General features: G+C 42.7%; 2 protein-coding genes across 2 annotated transcripts in view; both read right to left on the reverse strand.

Annotated features, from left to right (window-relative positions):
* KREMEN1 (kringle containing transmembrane protein 1) overlaps positions 1-450 on the reverse strand; it is a 30,259-nt gene extending 29,809 nt beyond the window's left edge. The window contains exon 1 of the mRNA XM_053959092.1: positions 26-450. Coding sequence (XP_053815067.1) covers positions 26-104 — 79 coding nt within the window. The 5' untranslated portion in view covers positions 105-450. The remainder of the gene's footprint in view (positions 1-25) is intronic.
* An 807-nt stretch (positions 451-1,257) lies between these two features.
* SUSD2 (sushi domain containing 2) lies at positions 1,258-19,935 on the reverse strand. The gene is made up of 15 exons (XM_053959460.1): positions 18,939-19,935; positions 17,469-17,673; positions 15,983-16,134; positions 15,318-15,485; positions 14,918-15,092; positions 13,367-13,568; positions 12,240-12,325; positions 11,755-12,023; positions 10,637-10,780; positions 10,074-10,229; positions 8,785-9,033; positions 7,426-7,698; positions 6,732-6,914; positions 2,435-2,525; positions 1,258-2,126 (listed from the first exon to the last, which is right to left on the reverse strand). Exons 1-15 carry the CDS (start codon positions 19,003-19,005, stop codon positions 2,114-2,116), a joined length of 2,433 nt encoding a protein of 810 aa, XP_053815435.1. The 5' UTR covers positions 19,006-19,935; the 3' UTR covers positions 1,258-2,113.
* Positions 19,936-22,572: the final 2,637 nt, after the last annotated feature.

The raw sequence follows: 22,572 nt of genomic DNA on the forward strand, positions 1-22,572 counted from the left end.
CGGCTCCCCGCGGAGCGGCACTCACCGGACAGAACGGGCTCGCGGCAGCAGCTCAGCGCCAGCCCGGAGAAGGCCAGGACGGCGGCGAGGGCGGGAGGCTCCATAGGCAGCGGCCGCCGGGCCGCGCCGCGCTCGCAGGCGGCAGCCCCGGCTCTCCGGGGGTGGCAGGCGGCCGGGAAGAGCGCAAAGTGCGGGAAGCGGAGGCCCTACAGCATGTGTCCTGTAAGTGCGCCCCGGCGAGGTGCCGAGTGGCAGATGAGGGATCCTATTACCAGCCATGTGACAGGAAAGGATAGAGACCGACATCCCAACCTGCTGCAGCGCGGGGACCGCAGGGCTGCCGCTTCCACTTCTGACACCGACAGGTTCGGGCTGGTGGCGTTCGCCCCGGGGCAGCGCTTTGGCCCCGCGGAGCCCCTCCTCGCTGGCCGGGGTGCCTCGCCACACACACACGCACACACACACACACACACACACACACACTCACAAACTCCTCCATCCCAGCAGCGACCCAAGCCTTGCTCTCGTACCCGGTGTCGGAAGAGGTCGGGCAAGAGCCCGTCAGCCCCGTGGCCTGGCGCGGCCGGCCGCTGCCCCTGCCCCGCACACGCCCTCCGCCCGCTGGGCTCTCCCTGGGGGTGTCGGAGCCGATGGGCGAGCGCAGGTGCAGCCCGGCTCCCCTCTCCTGAAGCCGCGAAGGCACGGACGGGGAGAGAACGCTGCAAACTTTCTGAGGGACGCGGGCATGAGCGGCTCCGCGGGCGGCGAGGTGCCAGCGCCGCACGCTGCGATTTGGGGCGTCGTTCTAAAAGTGGAAAGGCACCACCCGCCCCACAGAAGTGACCGGGCGGCGGAGGGAGCTCTGGCAGAAAGCAGCGCGGCTGCTGAAGCCGCCGTGTCCCCCCTAGGCCGCGTCCTGAGGCGGGCGGAGCTGAGGCCGGGCGGGGGCCGCTGTCCCGGCCGCGGGTGGCAGGGAGAGGCACAGGGACAGCCGCACAGACAGACAGCCACACAAACAGGAACACAGCCACACAGACAGCCACACAAACAGGAACACGGCCACACAGACAGCCACAGGAGCCCACCACGCCCAGGCACCCGGGACATTCGCGGGTGGGCACGGACGCGGGGATGTGAGGGGACACCCACGCCTACAGCGCAACACACACCCAGAGCGACGAACGCAAACACAGCAGCCAGCATGTCCCCGGCCGAAAGGAGCATCCTTGCGTGCTGAAAATGCACGTGCAGAAAGATAGGGCTTGGGTTTGTGGCTTGTTTGGTTTGGGGTTTTTGTTTGTTTGTTTGTTTTCTTTCATTTACCTGAAGATACCAAAGGACAAAGTGTCAAGGTGGTAATGTCAAGCAATCGTCTAAACTTCTACAAAGTTTTTACCTGGCCTGTGAGACATTTTAGTAATGATAGAACAGCTTTGGTAAGAAGCAACCAACATGAAAAATACCCCCACACTAACAGTTAAGAAAATATTTAAAAAGTTGCTTTGTCAGGAACAGAAATAGGGCAAACATCCTTTGTACAAGGTACATCCTTGTACCCCCTTTACAACACTGCTGTGTAATCAAATAGCAACCCATACAGGGAGAGAACAATTTGCTATTCTGAAGGGGAACAATCAAAATGCAGTTTGTAGGCCTTAACTATTGTGTCAATACACAGTGTGGATGCATCTCATTTTTAGCATACAGAAACCTACCATATAAAGCTGTAAGGTTGATTTTGAGGGGGAAAATATGCTTACATTTCTTTTAGCCTTTGTGACACATATAGAAAGCAAAAAATGGTCTTCATATAGTAGCATGGCTTTACACATAAATTTTAATATCACAGCATACTATGCCACATTCTTATTTCTTTGAGCTGAATTCCTGTGAATGTAGCATTTTTAAGCTGATGGAATACTGAAAAACAATAGCAGTGTTCTGTTAGCTTGGCACTGTGCTTGGTTTTTTGTTTTTTGTTTTGTTGTTTTTTTTTTGTGACAAGTTCTGAAGTATTTAGTTCTTCCTCACACATACAATCTTCTTTCCAAGGGCTGTAACCCCATTTTGTTTCCGTTCACTCCATTTTGATTCCATTTTATCTGGCATTCTATTACCTGTGGACACTGGAACAGAGAAGGCTAAAAAATTTGTAAAAGTTGCTAACAAAGTTCAGAAAATCAACCATATCTCCATTTCAATCCACCAGTATTCCTAGGCAGAACCATTTTCATTCACTATGCTGCCCTCTTTCTCCACCAGTCAGTTGCACACACAGTTGATAAGTGTTTATACATCAGTTGCACTTTTTTTAACCTGTAGCACACTGGCAGTTTGTTGCCAGTGGTCATTATTAAATTATTGTTTAAAAAGTCATAGCAGTTGCTATTTCTTTAGGAGGTTCAATTGTGTTTTCAGTTCAGTTAAGGCTTACCTCTCCTTTCTGCATAAATAACCCAGACGTCCCAGGACTGCAAGGCCGACTATTCCAAATACACTGCCAATAACAATTACTTGTTTGATAGCTGAAAAACAGAGACCAACCACAAAAAACCCATGAAGACTTTCATATCCATTTCTTCATATCTGTTTGAATGCAGTCACATGACAATTTTTGAAATTGTACATATAGTGTTAACTTTTCTGTTCTTTTATTTGTGGAGCTGCCTCCCTTGGCAGGGGGGTTGGACTAAATGATGTCCAGAGGTCCCTTCCAACCCTTTATCCTTTCAGATTCTCTGAAACTGGTAAAGATTAGGAACTCACAGAATTCCTACATTTGACTGTTAGGGCAGGTGGCTGCAAAAGCTTTGTAACACAAAGGGTGGCTAGTGGTTAATATGTAGTCAACATTTTGAATGTGGAATATTGATGTGGAACTGTCAGTCCCAACTGAAATGGTTTTCAATCCTTATTCCATACGGTTTGATTACTTTAAATAGTACCCCTATTTTGGCATTAAATTTTGAAACTACCTTTGCTGCTTAATAATCTACATAAAAGAGAAGTGACTGCTCTGATGTGGGTACATTGAACTGCATCAGAGAGTTTGAACACACTCAAACATGAATTGTATGAACTTGATTCTGTGACTGCCTAACAAGGACACCTGAAAGAGAGAAAGAAACCAGCTATGAAACAAATTTTGAATAAAAATTATAATTTTGTTTTCTTATTCTACTAAGCAGTGGCAGATTACCATGACACATAAGAATATTTGTAAAAGTTAGGGGATGCAGCATGGGGAGTGAACTGTCTAGGAGAAACAATGATTCTTGCATTTTGTATCTCAGCCTTAATACATTGGGGCTGCATTTTTGTCAGCCCTTCCTTCCATCACTTTGTCACACCTGCCTAAACCACAGCCTAGCACACAGTGATGGCAGAGTGACATAACAGACAATTTTGTGATCCTAGAACAGATTATTCAGCTGCTGATTTGATTTATAGTGAAGTTTAAGGAAAGAAATGGGATATATAAACTGTTTCACAAGCATTGGTCCATCATCAAGTAACTTCTGAACAAGGCTCAAAACCCAATGTTTGGCTTACACATCCTTCACAGGGAGGCACCCAGTCTCTGCCAAGTGATGAGAACCCACCACTGGCTGAAGTAGCTAGTCCAGTAGTGATTTTCCTCTGTTGTAAAATCTTTGTGTTTAGAAAAAGCACAGAAGACTAATGAGATTTCTGACAGCTTTTCAAAATGAACAGCATTTACACAGAGCCTGAGACTGGAAAAGGAAATCTAAAAGTGAACAGAAGGGGGGCAAAAGGAGAAAGTAGCCCAAAAGACAAACAAAACTAGATTGCCCTTAATATGACCATATTGTCTGTCTCAAAAAGACTGTATGTACATATGTTGCCACTATCTTATGATTTTTAGCTGGATATTACATTTTACTGGAATCTCCTTTTTGCTTTTGCTGGATGGCTTCTTTGTTCTTCCTCTTTGAGATATTCTATGAAGAGAGCTTGCTGTGGTAGTGGCAAGACTTGCAGTGGGATTGTAATTAGAAGCATAGCAAAATAATTATTAGCAGAGGATTTCCATGGAAACTTTAGTCCAAGGAAGCAAAACTCAAAAACAACAATATGCAGGCCCAACAACATAATTTGTATTTGAAGTTTCAAAATACCTAAATGGATTTTGTAAAATAACTGGCATTACATTTTCTTGTTTCCACCTCTTTCTTTTCCTATCCAATTTTCCTGCTTCCCATGCCTTTATTTTAAATATTCTCTTTTGAAAAGTCATATAGCAACTAAAAATCCTTGATGATTTGCAAGACAGAGCTTGAATCTGATGTGTCACAAAACTGCAGCATCATGAACACAGCACTGTAAAGAAATACACCTGTAAGCTTAGAATAACAGAGGGCTGGGCCCTGTGCTCCTGACCAGCATGAAAAAAATAATTTGACAAAGTGTTTGTTTAATAGTTCACTTTCAAAGTAAAAAAGTGACTGCTGATCACAGTGGCTAGGTCAGTGGTCACCCATTCAGGCACCCAGAAATTGGGAAAGTCTGTCCATTAATTTTGTCAGCATTTTCCTGGTGTCAAGGTCTGTGTCACAGGACTTGATAAAATGGATGTTGGTAAAATAGAAGCATGCTGCTGTGTAAAGAGAAAAACAATAAAGAAAACTGACCTCAAGAACAACAGATTTTGACAACACAAGGACCTTTTCTGTACTGGAGAAGAGAAGGCTTGGGGGATGGTGAATAGAGAAAGTAGCCAAATAGAGAAGTAAGACAAGGAAAACTGGCACTGAATTCCAACTGTGTCTTGGACCAGAGGCAGAAATGTATTTAGTGGAAAGCAAATACTAGCTGTCCATGCTAAAAAAACATGAGAAGTTTAGATAGAAGTGAAAGGAACTTTGAACTGTATTGCCTCTCTTCTCAGTAGTGACCTGGGCCTGTCAATAAAATAGCCTTCTCAGACAAACACTGACATCTAGCAGAACACCTTAGGGAAGAAGGAGAAACAAGGCTAGATATAAATGCCCCTAGTAGGGCACAGCAGTAAGAAAAAAAGAATGGAGAGATTTGTATTTGATATTGTGTTGCTCAGTTGTTGGTATTGTCAGTATCCTGCTGCTGTGGACAGCATTGCCATACTCCAACTTCCTGCAGCTAATAAAAACCATCAGTTTTGGTTCACATTGCAAATTAACTAGAACACCAAATATCAAATAGCAAGGAAGATCTTTGTTGCAATAAGATCAATCAAATTCTTTCACACCTTGTTTTTCTTTGTCACCTTTCAGGAAAGCATTGGAAAGCATTGTGTGTCTTGTTTGCTCCTCCACAAAGCTGTGTCATGTCTCCATCATTCTGAATGCAATCAGTCACTGCATATCTTCCAGCTCCTTTCCTCTGATCTCACAGGGCTGCCTTTCTGTCCCCCTTTTGCTAGTGTAAATGTCAGCATCTGTTTTGCTTATTGAGACTGACTGGCTCTTATCCAGTATCTATGTGGTTGATGGCAGCAGTGGAAAAATATTCTTAGCTTGCAGCTTGGCAGAAAGTTTTGCCATTGCCTGTTTAAGATCTGGCCTTTGCGAATTTTTCTGCTGCCCAAACTCACTGCAGTTCATCTTACAAATATTACTAAGTTCAGAACTGCATTGGAAATGTACAAGCAATTGGTACAGGCAGCAGAGGCTGATGAAATGTGCCAGCATGGCAGGAATTCATTGCTGATGTGAAGTGCACTTTCCACATTTCTTTGGAAGGGTCTTAGAATGGAGAATCTGTTAGTATGAATTATTTGATGAGTGCTTTTGGGAGCTATTAACTCAGCATTGAAAGTGCTTCAACATGCCATCTGGCCTTGCACCATCCTGGTGCTTTGAAATATTGCCATCTTGAGGACATTTGGAGTGTATGTGGTGAATGAATAAAAAGAACATCTTGGGCCATTTTCTGTAAATCATAGAGACAGCCTATGATACTAAACTGCTACTAAATCCAACAATCCCAGGCTAACTGATAATCTGTTAGTAGTAACACAAGAGGGGTAATAAAATATACGTTATTTATACTAAACCATTCACAAAACTTTTACTGCTATAGAATAATAGAATTATGTTTTGAGATAACATAATCTTTTAGAAAAAAGAGTGGAAGGCTTCAACAAGTGTGGGCTGTGTCTGCTCTTTAATCACAGAATCACAGAACAGTTGAGGTGGGATGGGACCTCTGGAGGTCATTTTGTCCAACTCCCCTGGTCAAGCAGGACCACCCAAAATGAGTTGCCCAGGACCATGACCTGACAGCTTTTGAATATCTCCAGGGAGGGAGACTCTGGAACTTCTCTGGGCAAGCTGTGCCAGTGCTCAATCATAATCATAGTAAAAAAGGGGTTTCTGATGTTCAGAGGGAAGCTTCTGTGTTTCAGAGCATGCCTGTGGCCTCTGGTCTTGTCCCTGGGCACCACTGAAAAAATTCTGGCTCCATCCTCTTTTCACCCACCCTTCAAGTACCTGTACCCATTGATAAAACAAAAACTCTAAAACCTCCACCAAAATGCACAAAACCACCATAAGTCACCTGTTATTTAGATTTGAATAATAGTCTTTCTAGAAATTCAGACATCTCATATCCAATGTTTTGCCAAGTAAGAAAAGTTGCTTTTGCCAAGGGCCATCATGGTATACTGAGATTGCCTTGTCCTTGATAATGATTTTTTAGTGACAACATGTGATATCTAAAAGGCAACAGACCTGTTACTGGGCTGCACTGGGGTGTGTCTCCTGACCAGGCTCCTGACACTTGGCAAGTTCTTTCCTGTGACCCCGTGAGTTCATAGCCCTCATTGCAGGTGAAATTGATGGTTGAGCCCAGCAGGTAGTTAGTATCATTCTTTCTTCCATTGGTTGGGTGATCCAGCCAGCCACAAGAGATCACTAATAAAAGAGACATATCTGGTTAGGACTTAGACCAGCAAATCTCCATTACAATGATTCAAACAGCATTTTAGTGGCAACTAATGGAAAAACAAAGATTTTTAGGCTATCTGAAAGACAGTATTTCCTGCTACTTTTAAAATTTATTTTGAAGTCCAAGGAAGACAGCTTCATGCATATAAAATGAAGATAAACTTTCTACGCTGTGGTGTTATAGTGGAAGAAATGGAAAGAAAATTATTTTAAGTTCGCCTAAGTATTCTATTAGTACAGAGATTTCTTCCTACAAAGATGATTCCCCACAATCAGATTATTTATAGATGCATGAACCTACAGTTAAATAAAGCCTCCTCAAACAGAGTTAATTTATTAGATGCCCTGTAGAAATCACTGTAGTGATGCTCCCTATGGACCGTTCACTTAAGATTTGGACTTGATGATCCCAGTGGGTCCCTTCCAACTCAGAATATCCTGTTATTCTGTAATGATGTTTTGTGGAATGTTGTATCACCTGGCTCTAGATGTTCTACCAGAAGCCTGTGATTCTGATGGGAAAGTCTTGTGGAACTTCCCACTTGGAGGCTTCTTGTTGTCAGGACGTCGAATCTGCAGAATGGGTCAGAGCCACAGCATGAGACCATCTTTTCTAGGAGGGGATCAGCAGGGTCTTCATGAGGGGAGAACACAGGCAGAAAGGAAGCATTGTGCTTGTCCCCATAAAAGAAACTGTCCAGTAAGAGCTCCGTGTCATAAGTAAAGAGAGAAGTTCCATTTTCAATAGCCCCTTGGGAGACAGAGACAGAAAGAGAGATTCACATGTAACATTGCCAACACACACCACCTTCTGCTACTAATCCAAGTGTTTATCTACAGAAATGTAGCTACAGCTGGAAGAGATATAGGAAGCCCTACAGCATCCTTCCAGCTCAAGATTATTTTCCTTTTCATATGCAACATCTTAACTTAGCACTGAAGCTGGTGTTTATTTAACCTGCTGTTTGACCATTTTCTTAAAATTAGATTCAAATAATTGTTTAGCTGTTATTTTACATAAAGATGGTTTTATGTGCCTCCTAGCAAAATGGTGACAACACACAGAGCTACCTGAAGCAACCATTACAAGCATCACAGATCCTGAGACTGTGTGCCCCTAAATTCATCATGTCTGCCATGGTCCTGCCCTTTTTTTCCATTCTGCTATATCAGAAACTTCCTGAGGCTGAAGCAGTGAGGCTTTTCAGTATGATCTGAACCCTGGAGTATGGTTAAACTGTGCTCACTACAGAGATCAGTTGGTAGCCAGAGGGTATTTTGCATTATGTTTCTGGCCCATCTCCTAACCTGATGTCAGAAGGAATGCTGAGCAATCTAATGCTGCAGGTTAGATAGCGTATCTTTATCACTCATTAAATGATAGAGGCCATTCTTTTACACACATCCCCCCACACCCTCTTCTTTAAAGGGACAATTACTAAATTGTGAGTTAATAAATGATTTTTTAAATTGTCAGCATGGCATATGATGTAAACATTGCCAATATTCTGGGAAAAGGTAGCTGGCCCTGGCTTTTGCTGAACCTCTGTAACACTGTAGTCTGCTGAAGCTGTGTTCAGCTGACTATAGTAGATGGTATTCTGAAAGTGTGAGCTGTGAAATGCGAGGTCTGACTCCTGATGGAACAAAGTGCTGAACACTCCATCATGGTTCTGTTTTCACTCCCCAAGTGGGTAGAGGAGGGCATATTTCTCTTACTCCCTTCTCTTCCGCCAGTACTGGTTGCTTGGCACAGACTTCATCCCCTAGTCCTTAAATCATGAGCTGTTTTTAATTTGTAAAGAAAATGTAATAATAGACCAGAGAAATTACTTACAGCTAGCTCCAAACTCAAACACCTGCTGGGGATTTGCATGAACTGACATGGTGGTTTTATTCTTGAAGGTGTAGTCATCCTCTGGATTGCCATTCATTACCCCAAAGAGACCCCATGTGTGATTCATAAACTTCTCTGGGAGCAGAATTGTCAGGGTCAGAAATCCTCCACTTCCCCTTATTTCCACTCCAGATCCAGAAGAGAACATCACTGTGATGTTCTGATCAGGTGTAGAATAGAGAAAGAGACCTACAACAATGAGAGGAAGAGGACAAAATAGCTAATTATCCATAGTGAAAACATTGTTGTGTTTTAGCATCAGTTAAAATCATCAGTTTTAACAATTTTTCATACAGCTTTTCCTCCCTTCCACTCTAGCTGCACTCTGAGAAGCATTTAAAGGGAAGCCACACCTTCACACTACAACTGTGATTAGATGGCTGCTAGAGAGTGGCAGCAAAGAAAGGTCCACTGTTGAATAAGATGCCTCCTGCCAGTGTCCCAGCCCAGAAGCTTAAAGATATGAGATGTCCACATCAGAGAGTGGCTGTGAGCTGGAAGCACCACTCCCAGGGGTCACAGTTTTCCTCTCCTTCTCCCTTGTCTTGTAAACACCTCCCTAATATGGCTTCTTCTCCAGGCCCCCTCAATGTCCCTTCCATTTTGTTTTCCTCTCTGCATCTCTGCTTCTGCAGCTCCTTGTCAGTGTAGTCCTCCACCTGCTCTTCAGGCATGTGAGGAGAAATAATTGCTAGCCACAGAAATTTTCCTCTGCTGAACAGGGGGATTAAAATTGAAGTGATGTATGATGAGTATTTGTCAAATTATCATTAAGACTAATCAAATGATCACAGCCCTGTTGGACAAAAAGTCAACTTTTGATAGTCTTTTTGGCAGAAGAATAGAGGAATAATATCTGACCTATTGAGAGAGCTCCCAATAGGTAAATGTGAAATTCAGTTATAGTTTAGTATATATTTTAGTTATATTTCACTATATGTAATTTTATTTGGTAGGCTTCATTGCATTAGATGCAGTAAGCTCAAAGCAGAATGTAGAGGACAGAGTTTTTAATTCCATTCACTGTCCACTGGATGAGGAGGAAAACCATTGCTCTACAAACAAGTGAAAAAGGACATAGAAACCATGGACATTGAAGGCACCTGTTAAAACACTTCACCAAAGGTTGCTGAAAAGAGACTTGAAATGCATGCACCTAGAGACACTTTGAACTGTCCATGGGCTCCATCAGAATGGAATTGCTTACAAGGCTGATATGTGTAACTAACCTTTCAAGTCCATCCAAGTTTGTTCAGAGAAGCTGAGAACCCTCTGGTTCAAGAGGACCTCCAGATGCAAATCCTCAGAGTAGCGCACTTCAATCACATCAGAGTTGTTCTCCTGCATGGCCACTGCAGACAAGCCTGTCCCCTGAGCCCCAATTCCTTCCAAAGAAGAAAAAAACAACAATTCTATCAAAATGCATCAGCTGGCAGCTGTGCCTATTGACTGATTTCTAGAACTGGCCTTATGTTTCCTTATTGATGAGAATGGGCATGGAGAGAAATTAGGGTTTTTTTTTTATGAGCTCTTAAAACACAGTAGAAAAACCTTACACTTCCATTACTCACACCAAATAAAACTAGCAATTAAACTTTGATTGGGAAGTGTTTCCTGAAGATGCTGTCTGCTTTCTGATTTTCTTCAGAATGGTGACTATTCACAAATGGCCAAAAAAGAAGGCTAGAGACGACAGGAGGATTGCTGCAAAGTGCAAATCAAGCAAATATCAAATCTCATTTCTGCAAATCTCAGAAGTTCAGCAGCTCTGCTTCCTCTCTTACTGACTTACCATTGGAAAAGTGTGCCTGCTGTGTCCTCCCTTGCACTCTCAGGGATGTGAGATCAGACTCTACCAATGTGTATTCTCCTAGGCCATTGAAGGTGAAGTTCAGACCATCAAATGTAAGGAAATGAGGGTCCCCAAAAGCAGATGCTATTTTTAAAAGCAAAAAGGGAATTAAGAACAAGCAAAAATCACAACCTGTTACTCCTCAAGTTCATGAGAAAGGAAAGAGGCTAGAAGTCTGTGTCACATGCAATATATGGGGAGATTTGGACACAAATACAGGGCTATTGCCTTGTCTTTGCATCCATATCCCTTATCTCCTTTTGCATTTCCAACTTCCATGTAAATTGCTCCAAGTTGCTTCTAATTTATCTTCTTTTGTATGCTTTAATCTGTACAGTAACTAATACAATGCACCTTGCCATCAAGTTGTAAAGTTGTATTTTCACAAATTCAAACTCTGCTTCTGTCAGTACTTTTCATGGGGTTTCTTTAAGCAGCCAGACCACTCATTCATGACCCCTAACTACCTAATGCAATGCCCTCTACAGTTTTCTCCCTTTTTCATGATGCAAACTGCTGCCTTTTTGCACTTCTTTATGGGAGGCCAAGTCATGATGGACACATCAGCATCTGAGAAGCATAGAAGGCAAAATATGTAGTAGCAACAGAGGTATGGCAAGACTTGAAGACTGAGTTAAAGCAAGTGGGAGAAAACCAGACACATTGTAAATTGTAAAACTTTCTTATTTGATATGCATATTTCTCATCATAACGGCTTTTCTAGCTACTTCCTACCTGTCATTAACCATCTCTAACCACCTTTTTTTCTGAAGAAGTCCACACTGATGATATAAAGTTGTGGACATTGACTATTATGCTTTGGCGATTTAGGTTCCAGGGGTGAGTGAGATGCTCAACAGCAGAAAGTCTTGCAGCACAATTAAAAAACACATACAGATTTTGTAAGTGATGGATCAATAGAAACCTTCCACAGAATTTTTCCACAGGACATTGTACCCTCACCATTGTCAACTCATATATGCACATATACAAATATTCTAAAAGCCAACACTGTTTCAAAAATCTACACTCTATAAAGGAAATTTTGAAGCCCTTACCAGCTCGGGGCGGGCGGTACGTCCTGCAGTCACTAGAGGGCCGCCTTTTCATATAGAAGTCACAATTATCAGACCACAGGCAGCAGTAATAGAAGCTGATAACATCATAAAGCCAATGGGAAAAGCCAGGTATCCGAGGAGGCTTCAAGAAAGGTGGTGAACCCCAGTCATGTCCTCGATCAGGTGTGCTGCCTCCGGTAGAGTCGTGCGTGAGGATTTGGGTTCCCGTGGAGCCATAGCAGCACTGCTGTCCAGCCCCATACTGGGGACTGATTGAGAAAAGCAGCAAGAAAAATAATCATTTAGCTCTGTGGAGTCTGTTTCTATTTAGGGGTTGCTTACTGACTTTTTATGGATACAGATAAATATTTAGTTTGCCAAGCTTTATGTGATGTGCAGTTAGACTTCACCCCTGATTTCTTGATGCTGCTGTCTCTGAGGTGAAATAATTAATCAAAAATTGCAGTTTAAAAAATGTTCTTTACCTGGCTTGAATGGCTCTTACACAATGCACAGCACCAGGATGATAAGTACACACGCTCCCCTTTTCAATGTCGCAGCCATAATCTGTCTGAAAAAGATCAATGTTCACACTTAATGGGCTTCTTTCCTCATTGTCCTTTCTGTTCTTACGTTCTGTTCCCACCCTTTGTATCTGACATGTGTGTAAAATTGACATGAACTAGTTAAGGTTGTGTTGAATAGCATGGAATGATAGGAAAAATGGTGAATTTAATACTGAAGTGTCTGGAGCAACACATCTGACCTGAACATTTTACAGTTTGTTACAACAGACCTTGAAGAACAAATGCAGCGAGATGGGGATTTAACTGTAAGTGTACAACAAACACAGACACAACAGAGTAAATGTTTGTTCCTAGACAGAGGCAGTAGATCTATTTTTTATCTTCACAAGCTTTTACACATCATATTTGGAGCTTCATAACCAGAATAGGAACAGTGTTTACCTAACTTTTTTTTTTTTTTTTTAATGCATAAACACATGCCACCATTTGGTATCATAAATAGGAGAGGAAGTCACTCTCATCTGGTCCTCAGATCAGCAGTGCAAGTGAAAGTGTAGACTGAATGGCAATTGATTCCTTAGCTTTAGTCAGTTCCTTGATAACAGTGAGGCTGAGAAGGAGGAAGGAAGCAGGATAAAGGAAATAATGGATTACAGCTCTGGGCTTGAGCTCTGAAGTACAAGGCAGAAGGGTTTGCAGCAAAGTATGATAAACTAGGCAGAAATAGTTTGTCACAGTATGGGATATCACCTTCAAACACAGACTGTCATTTTGTAGGATCTCGAATAAGTCATCCCTGCTCCCAGCTCCACAGAGTGCTTTCAGTCTGCCATTAGAACTACTGTTTTAATTCCTTGTTTGAATGTCATTTCCATCTCCTATTCTATAGGCACTTTTATTCATGCTACCTAGATAAGCTGTATTTACCTCTGCCATTTGATATGCTACTTGGGCAAATCTAAATGTAACTTAATTTCCTTGTAACGATGTTTAGAGAAGGAACAGAGGTGTGTGTGTGGAATTTGGCACTCCTTAAGCTTCCACCTGGAATTGTAATAAGACAGAGGGATCAATTAATAACTTACATGGAACCTGCCAGTGTCAGCTCTTGCCTGTGCCAAGGTGCAAGGGCAGTCTATAATTTCTTCTATGAAGTTTGGAAGCAACTCTTCCTTTCTGTCCCATTCGATACATTTTGCAGTTGCCCATGCATTTGGGTCATTTCTGAAGTCTTTCTCAAGGTGCCAAGCCAATGCATGGTCTGAGCTCCAGATTGATGGAATGTTGCTGGAAGAAAACCCAAAAAATAGGTCTGATAGCTGAACAAGTACTATTTTGATAGTAGCACCGTGGCTCAATTGCTAATTATAATTAAAAAGCATCTTTTGACTTTGAAGTTATTTCATTGCAAAGCCCACTGCTTTCTTTTTCCTTCAAAAAGTTATGGCACATCAAATTTTTCCAAATTCAGGAGGTGACAGGACAGCATGCAGCAAGTATGCAATTATCAGAATGCATTTTAGTAATCATGATTCTGGCTTACATAGATCCTTTTAGAGGAAGTATTTGTATTCATGCCTTTTGAAATTGTAATGTAATTTAGGCCAGAATGAAGAATATCTGGATTCTTTAACAAAACATAACAACTGCACCCCAGTAATATCAGGACTAATGGCTACAGAAACTATTCAGAATCCTTGAAATGTTCCAAAGCCACTTTGCTTTTCGCCATGAAAAAAAGAATCATTTACAAAGTGTAATAAAAAACCCTCTAGAAGGAGAAAAGGTTATCCTTCTCTGGATAGCAACTCCTAAATGTTCAAAAAGGTTCTGACATATTGGCAATATGTTGTAACACTGATGAGTTGGCATTAATATACTCACAGAGTCTACACTATCTATATCAAAACTGCAGATATGGAAGAATTATGAAGGGATATCCATGGAGCACTTACACAGGTAGTTCACCAAAAATCATGGGGAAATATGCAATGAAATAAAAGAAAATGGGCATAAAATTTGAAGGAATGCAAAAACCTGCACACAAAATAGAATAGGAAGGCCTGTGGATGCAGTGACTGAGTTCCACAATTAGGGACTCCTCCACAGTTGTGACTAAACAAAAGAATCAGCAGATGCTAGTCTGGTGAGAGCATGGGTTTGGCTGGAGTGATTTTCTTCACAGCAGCCACGCTTTAGATTTGTGACCAAAACAGTGCTGATAACACACCATTGTTTTATCTCCTGCTGTCAAGGTCTTCTCTGTGTCTCATGCTGGCCCCCAGGGAGAAAGCCAGGAGGGAGCACAGCTGTGACAGCCAACCCAAACTGACCAAAGGGATATTGCATGCCCTAGACCAGCATGTCCATCAATAAAACTGCAGTTTTCCAAAGCAGCCCTTACTATGTGACTAACTGTGCATCAGTCTGCTCGTGGGAGACTTCATGATTCTTCCTCCGTGCTCTTCTTTCCTTAGTAAACTGTCTTTATGTCAAAAGTTTTTCTCACTTTTGACCTTCCAGTTTTCTCCCCATTTTTTCACATGAAATGGAGCCCGAGTCTCAGTTTTGAAATGCCAAAAGAGGCAACAGCTTATAAGGTAGATATTATTATTATTATGTTGTGATGCACTTGCCTCTGCCCATCAAAATAGTTGCTGGGTATAATTCTCAAAATTCCGTAGTCCCATGTACTGTAATTTCCTTCGGCAGGTACAGGAATGAAAGAATATTTCCCTGTATTGGGTGTTTCTCTTGCCAAAGTATAAAGGTATTTCCATTCAGCCATCCAGTTTTCTGAATAACTGTCACCTGTCAGATAGAGGAAGAAAAGGGTTTTGGATGCTGGAAAAGAACAATTGCAGCAAGATTGAAATTAGATGTCTCCACCCATATGTAAATGAAGAGGAAAAGCTGACATTGTTGTCATCAGCTATTTATACTTGCAGGTCTCAGTGAAAGCGATCACAAGCTGTGCAGAGCTCTGCACAGAAGGTTTGTGTGTGATAAATGCTTGTAGGAAAAGGGTCACTTTACCTGTTTCCTGGTATCCCCAGACTTCTATGTTGACATGGGTGGCTGCAAGTGTCTGGTGTGTCCAGGTAAGAGTTAAGTTTCCACCAGTGTTGGGGGTGCCATAGTATTGCCATTTTGTCTCATTTACCAATGTGCATTTTTCTTCATCTGAAACTTTGCTGTGATGTACTGCATTGCAGAGCAGAAAAAGAGGGCTAATGACATTTTAGCTTTGCATAGTCTTGAAAAAGCGCTACCATATTATTTAAGATTCAGCAGGATTTCCCCTGGATATGTTTTACACAGCACAGGATGCATGACATGAAAAGAATAAGCTGAAGCTGAGAGAATACAACCCTTACTAATACTTGCACTCCTTAGATTGCAGCACCACAATGCAATTATTTGAAGAGGGGACAAAAAGGGACAGAAGTCAGGATGAAGTGGGAACTGTTTTGGTCAACCTCATTTTTAAGCAGGATTTTTTATCAGTTAATGCTGCTGCTGCTGCTACTCAATTGCTGTGAAAGTTCATCTCTCAAAAGAATTAACATAAGGCCAGTGAGACTTTCTTTTCTTAGGCCTGATAAGGAAGAATAAAACTGATCAAAAGAAAATACTTATATAATCTTGCATGCATGAAGGAAGAATATAGGAAGAAGAGGGATGCTGTAGATATAAGTAACCTGATAACCAAGTTCCAGAGTAGGGATACGTTAACCCAGCATCTGTAGAAACTTCAAAAGGGATGAAACCAGTCTCATAAAGCAATGGGGAGATGCAGTGGGCTTTTCCATCCTTGTCAGTATAGCCACTGGTTATGATTTGCTGCTTGAACCTGTAGATGTTGAAAACACTTTTCAGTGTCACCATAGATAGAAGGAAAATTCTGAATGTGCTTCAACAAGCAATCTTGTGTCATGTGTGGATCTTTTCAAGTCTGGGCCTGTTTTGCTTGTAGTAGGGAATATAAACTGGAAAAATCTGCTCATTACATCAATGTGAATTCTGCTGTGAACTGCACAAATATGCAGCAATCCACAAACCTTCAATTTACTATTTAATTCATGGGGGAGGGAGACATAATAAATTAGCAATAAAGGGGCAACAGGAAGAGGAAGATAACATTATAGCATTAGTAGGATTACAGGGTGGTAACAATGACCATGATGCAGTTATTGCAAATTTCTTGGTTTGTTTTTTTTTTTCTCCTGTTAAGTCCTGTGAGGGCAACTAAAGTAATTTCATGCTCTTCTAGAATTTCCATTGCAAAGGTTAACTCAGAAGGCACTGCTTGTTATTTAACCATTTGGTTCCAGTTAGTGCTCTTGCCCAGAGTCCTAGGGTATAACCCCACCTGTGACTCTTCAAGACTGGTATATGGGGACTGCATATCTACTCTAAGTATCAGAGGGAGCTGGGGCCTGCCAGGAAATAGTACCTTTGCTTGTCTGCACTGGAATTTGCCTGGGCTATAATTATGTAACTCTGCAGGTACTTCGAAGTACACAGTTGTGTTTTACAGAATGAATGCCTTGGTCAAACATTTTCCAAATACAGAATTGAAAACATTTTCAGGTACTGCTACCCAGATGGAAAGGACTCCAAAATCTCACTCAGAACCTTCTGTGGAAATAATAGCACAACATCTGGGTCATCAGAATTCAGTGTACTGTATGTATTACATGTGCCACACGCACCTAAGTGTGATACAGGCTGACACATTTAGGATCCACAGCTTTCTCTTACAGGAAAAACATCAGGTATCCTACCTACATTTCTGTCTTGCTGTTTTCTCATTCAGATTAAGAAATAAATACTTCTTTCCCACAAAGGGAAATGCTACAGAAATATTGACAATCAAATGCCCTGAAAGGAAATTATTTTCAAAAAGTCATTGTTTTAATATGTTAAGGGAAGAATGAGCAGAGTCATTATTGTACCACACAATAACTCCACCTAAAAGAAACAGCCCTGTGTAGAAATACAGTCAACAGGTATCTTTGAGGGTGAGAGTGAGCAGAACTTTTGTACATTTCAGGATTCTAACAGCTTTACAAACTTTTCACTCCTGTATGGACTGCTCTTGTTTTGTGGTAATTGCCTATTTCTGGAGAGTGAGATATAAAGTTTTGCCTCCCTTTGGCAGAGGAATATAAAATCATGGCCCACCTGCATTTTAGCACAGAAGAGGCATCAAGAGCTGTGTTGTTAATCAAAAAGTCTTTCCCTCCCAAAAGAGATCCTGAGTATGGAGAAATTTGAAGACAAAATTCTTTATAATCAGGACAGCATATCCCCAAGGACTGGCATGTCACCTGGCAAGAACAGGTACCAAGCAGCTCCCCACATCGGTGTGCACAAGAGTCTTGAGCTCCTTGTTAAAGGAAGAAAAAAACAGTCAGGAATGTTATTAAACTCTTCTAGATGCTCTCTGAAGCACAAGTACATCATCCAAAGGACTGCTGTAAGTAAATAAAATAGGCTGGTTATGTTAGTTTAGGAATGTATTTAGGTGAAGGTTGTAATCACCTGCATATTAAGGTTGCTCCATTTTGAATAGCAAAATACACTTATTTACCTCCCAGCCAGTATATCTTTTCATGAATTCCATGGGTATTTTTACATGTAATAGACAGATAAATCTCCAGAGCAGCCCCTCTGTGAGTGTCACTAATTACATTTATTTCTGAGAATAAGTCTTAAACATACCAGGGGTCCCCCATCAACCCTACATGGGAATCAGTAAGAACAGAAGCCAGTGCTCTTGGAAAGTTAACATCAGCAATGAAATGGGCTCCAACACATTTCACATTATTCACACAACACATTATTAAGAGCTACTGAAATGTTTTTGTTTTGTGCATTTCATTTGAGTCTGTCCTTAACAAGGCAGGTGTTAGGAGCCCTGGGTACACTGACAGGGTGGGTAGGCTCGTGGCTTACAGACTGACAGTAATTACTGGACATCACATGGGAAAGTACCCAACAAATAAAACAGTGAGAAGAAGACAGACATTACAGTAACACTGTCAAGAACAGCTGGATTTCACAAACAGTTAAGGGGGAGTTAAGTGAGATGGAGAGACAGCAGGGAGCACTGAGGACCTTTTGGGAAGTGGAATCTTGCAAGGATAACACTGCTTGGGAGCTATATCAAGAATATCATGCAATGCTGAGATGATCTAGGTAAGTATCAGAAATTCTAAATTTGGACATGGATCTTGCAAAACTGGAAACAATTATGAAAAAGTAACTAAGGGAGGATTGATTATTTGGGAGGACACAAGCAAAAAGAAAGGCAGGCATCAAGGTAGGTGGAAGAACAAGCACAAGAAAATGCAAAGCAGGGAAGCAAAAACACTTGTTCAGTATGGGAAGCTAGAAAGTTTTCCTCTGTCTTTAAATATATTTACTGCATTCTCCAGATTGTCTGTTTACTTACAGAAGAGATCCACTGACCTGCTGGAAATTATAGAGGAAGGATTGAAAATGAAACCATGAAGGTAAAAGCTGGCCTGTGTGCCTTTGCTTTAGCTTGTAAAGATGGTATCAACAGTTTCTTACCAAGTTGTATATTCTGAATAGAGAAGTCAAAAAAGTTTGCAGTTAAAAGCAGCAAAATGTTTGAAAATCACTTACCTGCATTCCAAAGAGCAGTGAGAGTGGAAAGAATGAAGAAAGAAACATTTAAGCCAATGAATTTCATATTTTGTCCAGATGATTCAGGATAGCTGATTGTAGTAGTCTTCGTGCTAGTCTGGGAAAAGCCTTTAATGGAAACGGGTGTCCAGAAATAAACAAGATCCTTGCTGTTCAAAGGTTTGTTGTAAATTACTGAAGCAAAACAAATTGAATGAAATGCTCCATTTCAGAGGTCATCTCCAATCCATAAAAAGATAGAAGGGAAGATAGTCACTGCAACTCCTTCACATTAACAGTCAAATTTTTCTGAAAGGGGGGTAGATGTTTATTGTTTTACAAGCATTTCTGCTTCAAAGCTCAAGGCCATGGGGTCACTGGCAGAAGTTCTATGCTTTAATTTTGCTGGAGGAACTAAAACCTGCTATCACTTAGAAGAATGATAAAGAATACATGCTGACAGTACAGTTTTGTTCAGAAGATAATGAGATATTGAGGAAGCATGCTTACTGCACTGTATGTGACAGCATGAGGGCTGATTTAAGTGAAGGCAGACCCCTCCTCTTCCCTCATTTTAAGGGGTTAAATTGAAGGAAACTCACCCTTCTTCATCATTTTAAGGGATTAAATCAGGGGGTTCCCCTCCATTTCAGGGCACTTCTATCTCTTCCCCAGCACCACGTCTCTTGTGTGGGAGCAGTCCTTGGATATATGCAATTTTGGAGGTGGAATCGTAATTCCGGCAATGGGATCCCGAGAGAGAATGACAGCAATGACAGCTCTTTTCCATAGGAAGGAAAGCACGTAGCCCCAGTGTCTCAGGTGCAGGTGACAGGCTGTCCTGGGGAGGAGAAGGTCCCCAAGTCCTCTCTGTGCTGGCAGCTTTTGTCTGGGAGCAATCTTCGGATGTGTTGAATTTTGTGGGTGGAATGTGAGCGGCGGGCACATGAGCAGTGAGTGGAATGACTCGCTGGTGGCACCTGGTGACTCACAGCAGAAATGAGCCTTTGTGCAGCGTTTGCGAGGGGTGTTCGTGCTCAGTAACTGCAACCCATCACACATGCACAGGAGCAAGAAACTGCAGGCTGGAGCTGGCTCTGAAAGCAAGGAAGCTGAAAGTGTTTCTTTGGATAAACCCGTATGTAGAAATTCCTTTTGTGTCTCATCAGTCTGGGTCTGTAGGACTGAATCTTTGCAATCAAGAGACAGTAGAGTTGCTAGTAACACTTAAACCTCTCAAATGTTGTTGTCTCTCAGAGAACTGGGCCAGCACTGAGCTACTCCCATGTGCCTGGAGAGCTTTGGGGACGGGCAAGATGATGTCCCATTTCTGTCTGGAAAAAAATGGCAAGAAAATAAAAAGTAGTTTCCCGTCTCTCTCTCTCTGACCCATAACTGAAGCAGTTCTGTAGGACAACATGGACATCACTGCTCCCCCCCATTTGGGTGAAATATTCATATAGTTCATAAATATTCCCTTTCCCTGCTCCTCAGTCCTTCACTGCACAGATTTACTCCATCCTCTGTTCCCAACAACACCTTTCCAGCCCAAATCCCAGTTCTCACAGGCACAAACTAAACAGACCTAAGGCATTGGTTCGATCATTGCCCAGAATTCCCAGCTCCATGTTCCCTGGATTGCTCAAGCAAACACTCACAGCAGTTTCATCTCAGCCCAGAGCCTGTCCTCAGACTAAGCCCATCACAGTAGTGGTGGTGGTTCAGAGCAGAAAGAAGGAGGAGCAGCAATGCTGGGCCCCTGCTGGGATGGCCTTGGCATGGCTTTCCCAGTGCCAGGGCTCCTGGAGCCAGGCTCTTAGACTCTCTCAAGCCTAAGCCTAGCCCCAACCCTCACAAAAAAAGAATGCCTTGTGTAGGCTGTTGAGTCCTCTACTGGAAGAGAGGGAGCAGCTCATCAGGAATGCATTCCTTCATCTCTCTTGGCTCTGGAACACCTTCATTATCATGCACAACCAGGATAAACAAGTGAGATTAGAAACCCTCTAAGCAAAATTTGTGCTCAGGCGAGTAGAGCTTTGCAGGACCCATGCTAATCCTGCTCTACAAAGCACATTCTAAACATTTGGCACCTCCTGCATTTATAGGAACGAAGGAAGTCATGTCCCTACTGGCCTTCACCTCCTTCAGGGGTATAGACGGGCCCTACCTCTCTCAGTTCTTTGCCCAGTGAGCCTGCCAGGGAAGCAAGCTCATGGCTGCCCTTGGAACCTGTCTCTAAATAGTTTCATTCTGGCAGGATGATGTAGTGGAGCCTGGCTGTTATTCCTACCCCCTGGGTCACACAAGGTAGCAGTGACGTGATGGAAGAATTTGGGCTCTGTCACAGCAACTCATCTGTCACTGCCCCGCTGAGATGTGCAGCAGACCTGGAGTCAGTGTTTGTTGCAGAGGGGGATGGATGGTCCCAGTGCTGCTCCAGCACCCACAGCAGGAGCTGTTTCTCGTTAGGAAACTGAAATTCTTTTTAACATGATGCCAAAGGCCATCTGTCTGTTTATTTGCTGCTGTCCACCCTGCTGGGAGCTGGTGCAGGTGTCCTTCCCACCACGTTACCATCAGCACAGAGCTTTGTGCTTTGCCCTCTCCTACTGGAGCCTTTGGCATGGGCAGGACAAGGTGGCAGCAGTTGGGTGAGCTGGCACCTGTGCAGGTCCTGGGCAAAGCCATTTGGGTAATGTCTCTCCTTCCATGGGTGTCTGAAGACTGGTACAGGCTGACTTGGGAAGCGCTTGCCAAGAGACGCTGATCCTTCAGCCTTTCCTGTTTTCTTTGGTCCCTACAGGAGGCTGCCAAGAGAAACGGGCTTGACCAACACCTGCAGGGGCTGCTTTACCAGCTCTGAAGAAGCATCCCTGCTGCTTTGCTCCCAAAGCATGGGAAGGGCTCTAATGCTATCCTGAGCCTTGCAAAACAAGTGTTGAGTTCTACTTCCACTCTGCTCCCCACTTGTTTGTCTGTGTCTCTGTGGCTGAAGAAGCAAAGAGCTGCCAGCAGGCTGCACTGACAGGCAGAGCTGAGTGCGCTCCTGCCCACGCTATCTCAGGTTTGTTTGGGCTGGGCCAGGCAGGTGTGCCCAGGGGAGCTCCAGGGCTGTACCTGAGTGGAAGATTGCAGAGAGAAAGTGCTGCATTGTTCTCTGCCTGCAGTCACCTTGCCTGAACCCAGCTCTGAAGCATGCTGGCACAGAGGGATGTGAAGAGCTATGGTAAATGTTAAGGAATAATTCTAACATGGATCAGAAATACCCAACACAGCACTGAACTTCTGAAGACAGATATTTTGGGTGTTCCCAGCACTGCAGCAGAACAGTTCGTGTAGCTGCTGTGTCTGGTTGAGCCCATTGCTATGCACAGAGCAGCAAAGAGAGTGTTGCTATTGGACTTTTTCATTCACTTCTTACTTCTTGAAGCCACAATTGCAGAGCAGATTCAATTTTTTTTAATGTCAGAAGAAAGGCCTGAATGCAGTAGTTAGTATTGTTTAGTATTTGGCAAACCATGCTGGATTAGGGCAGGAACAGTAGGAGAAATATTAGAAGTTAATTCTAATCCTGCCTTTTATATGGATTACAAGTTATGTCACCAGGGTCTCATATTCCAAACTGGAGACAAGC

Source organism: Vidua chalybeata, chromosome 18, assembly GCF_026979565.1.
Source record: "Vidua chalybeata isolate OUT-0048 chromosome 18, bVidCha1 merged haplotype, whole genome shotgun sequence".
NCBI lineage: Eukaryota > Metazoa > Chordata > Aves > Passeriformes > Viduidae > Vidua > Vidua chalybeata.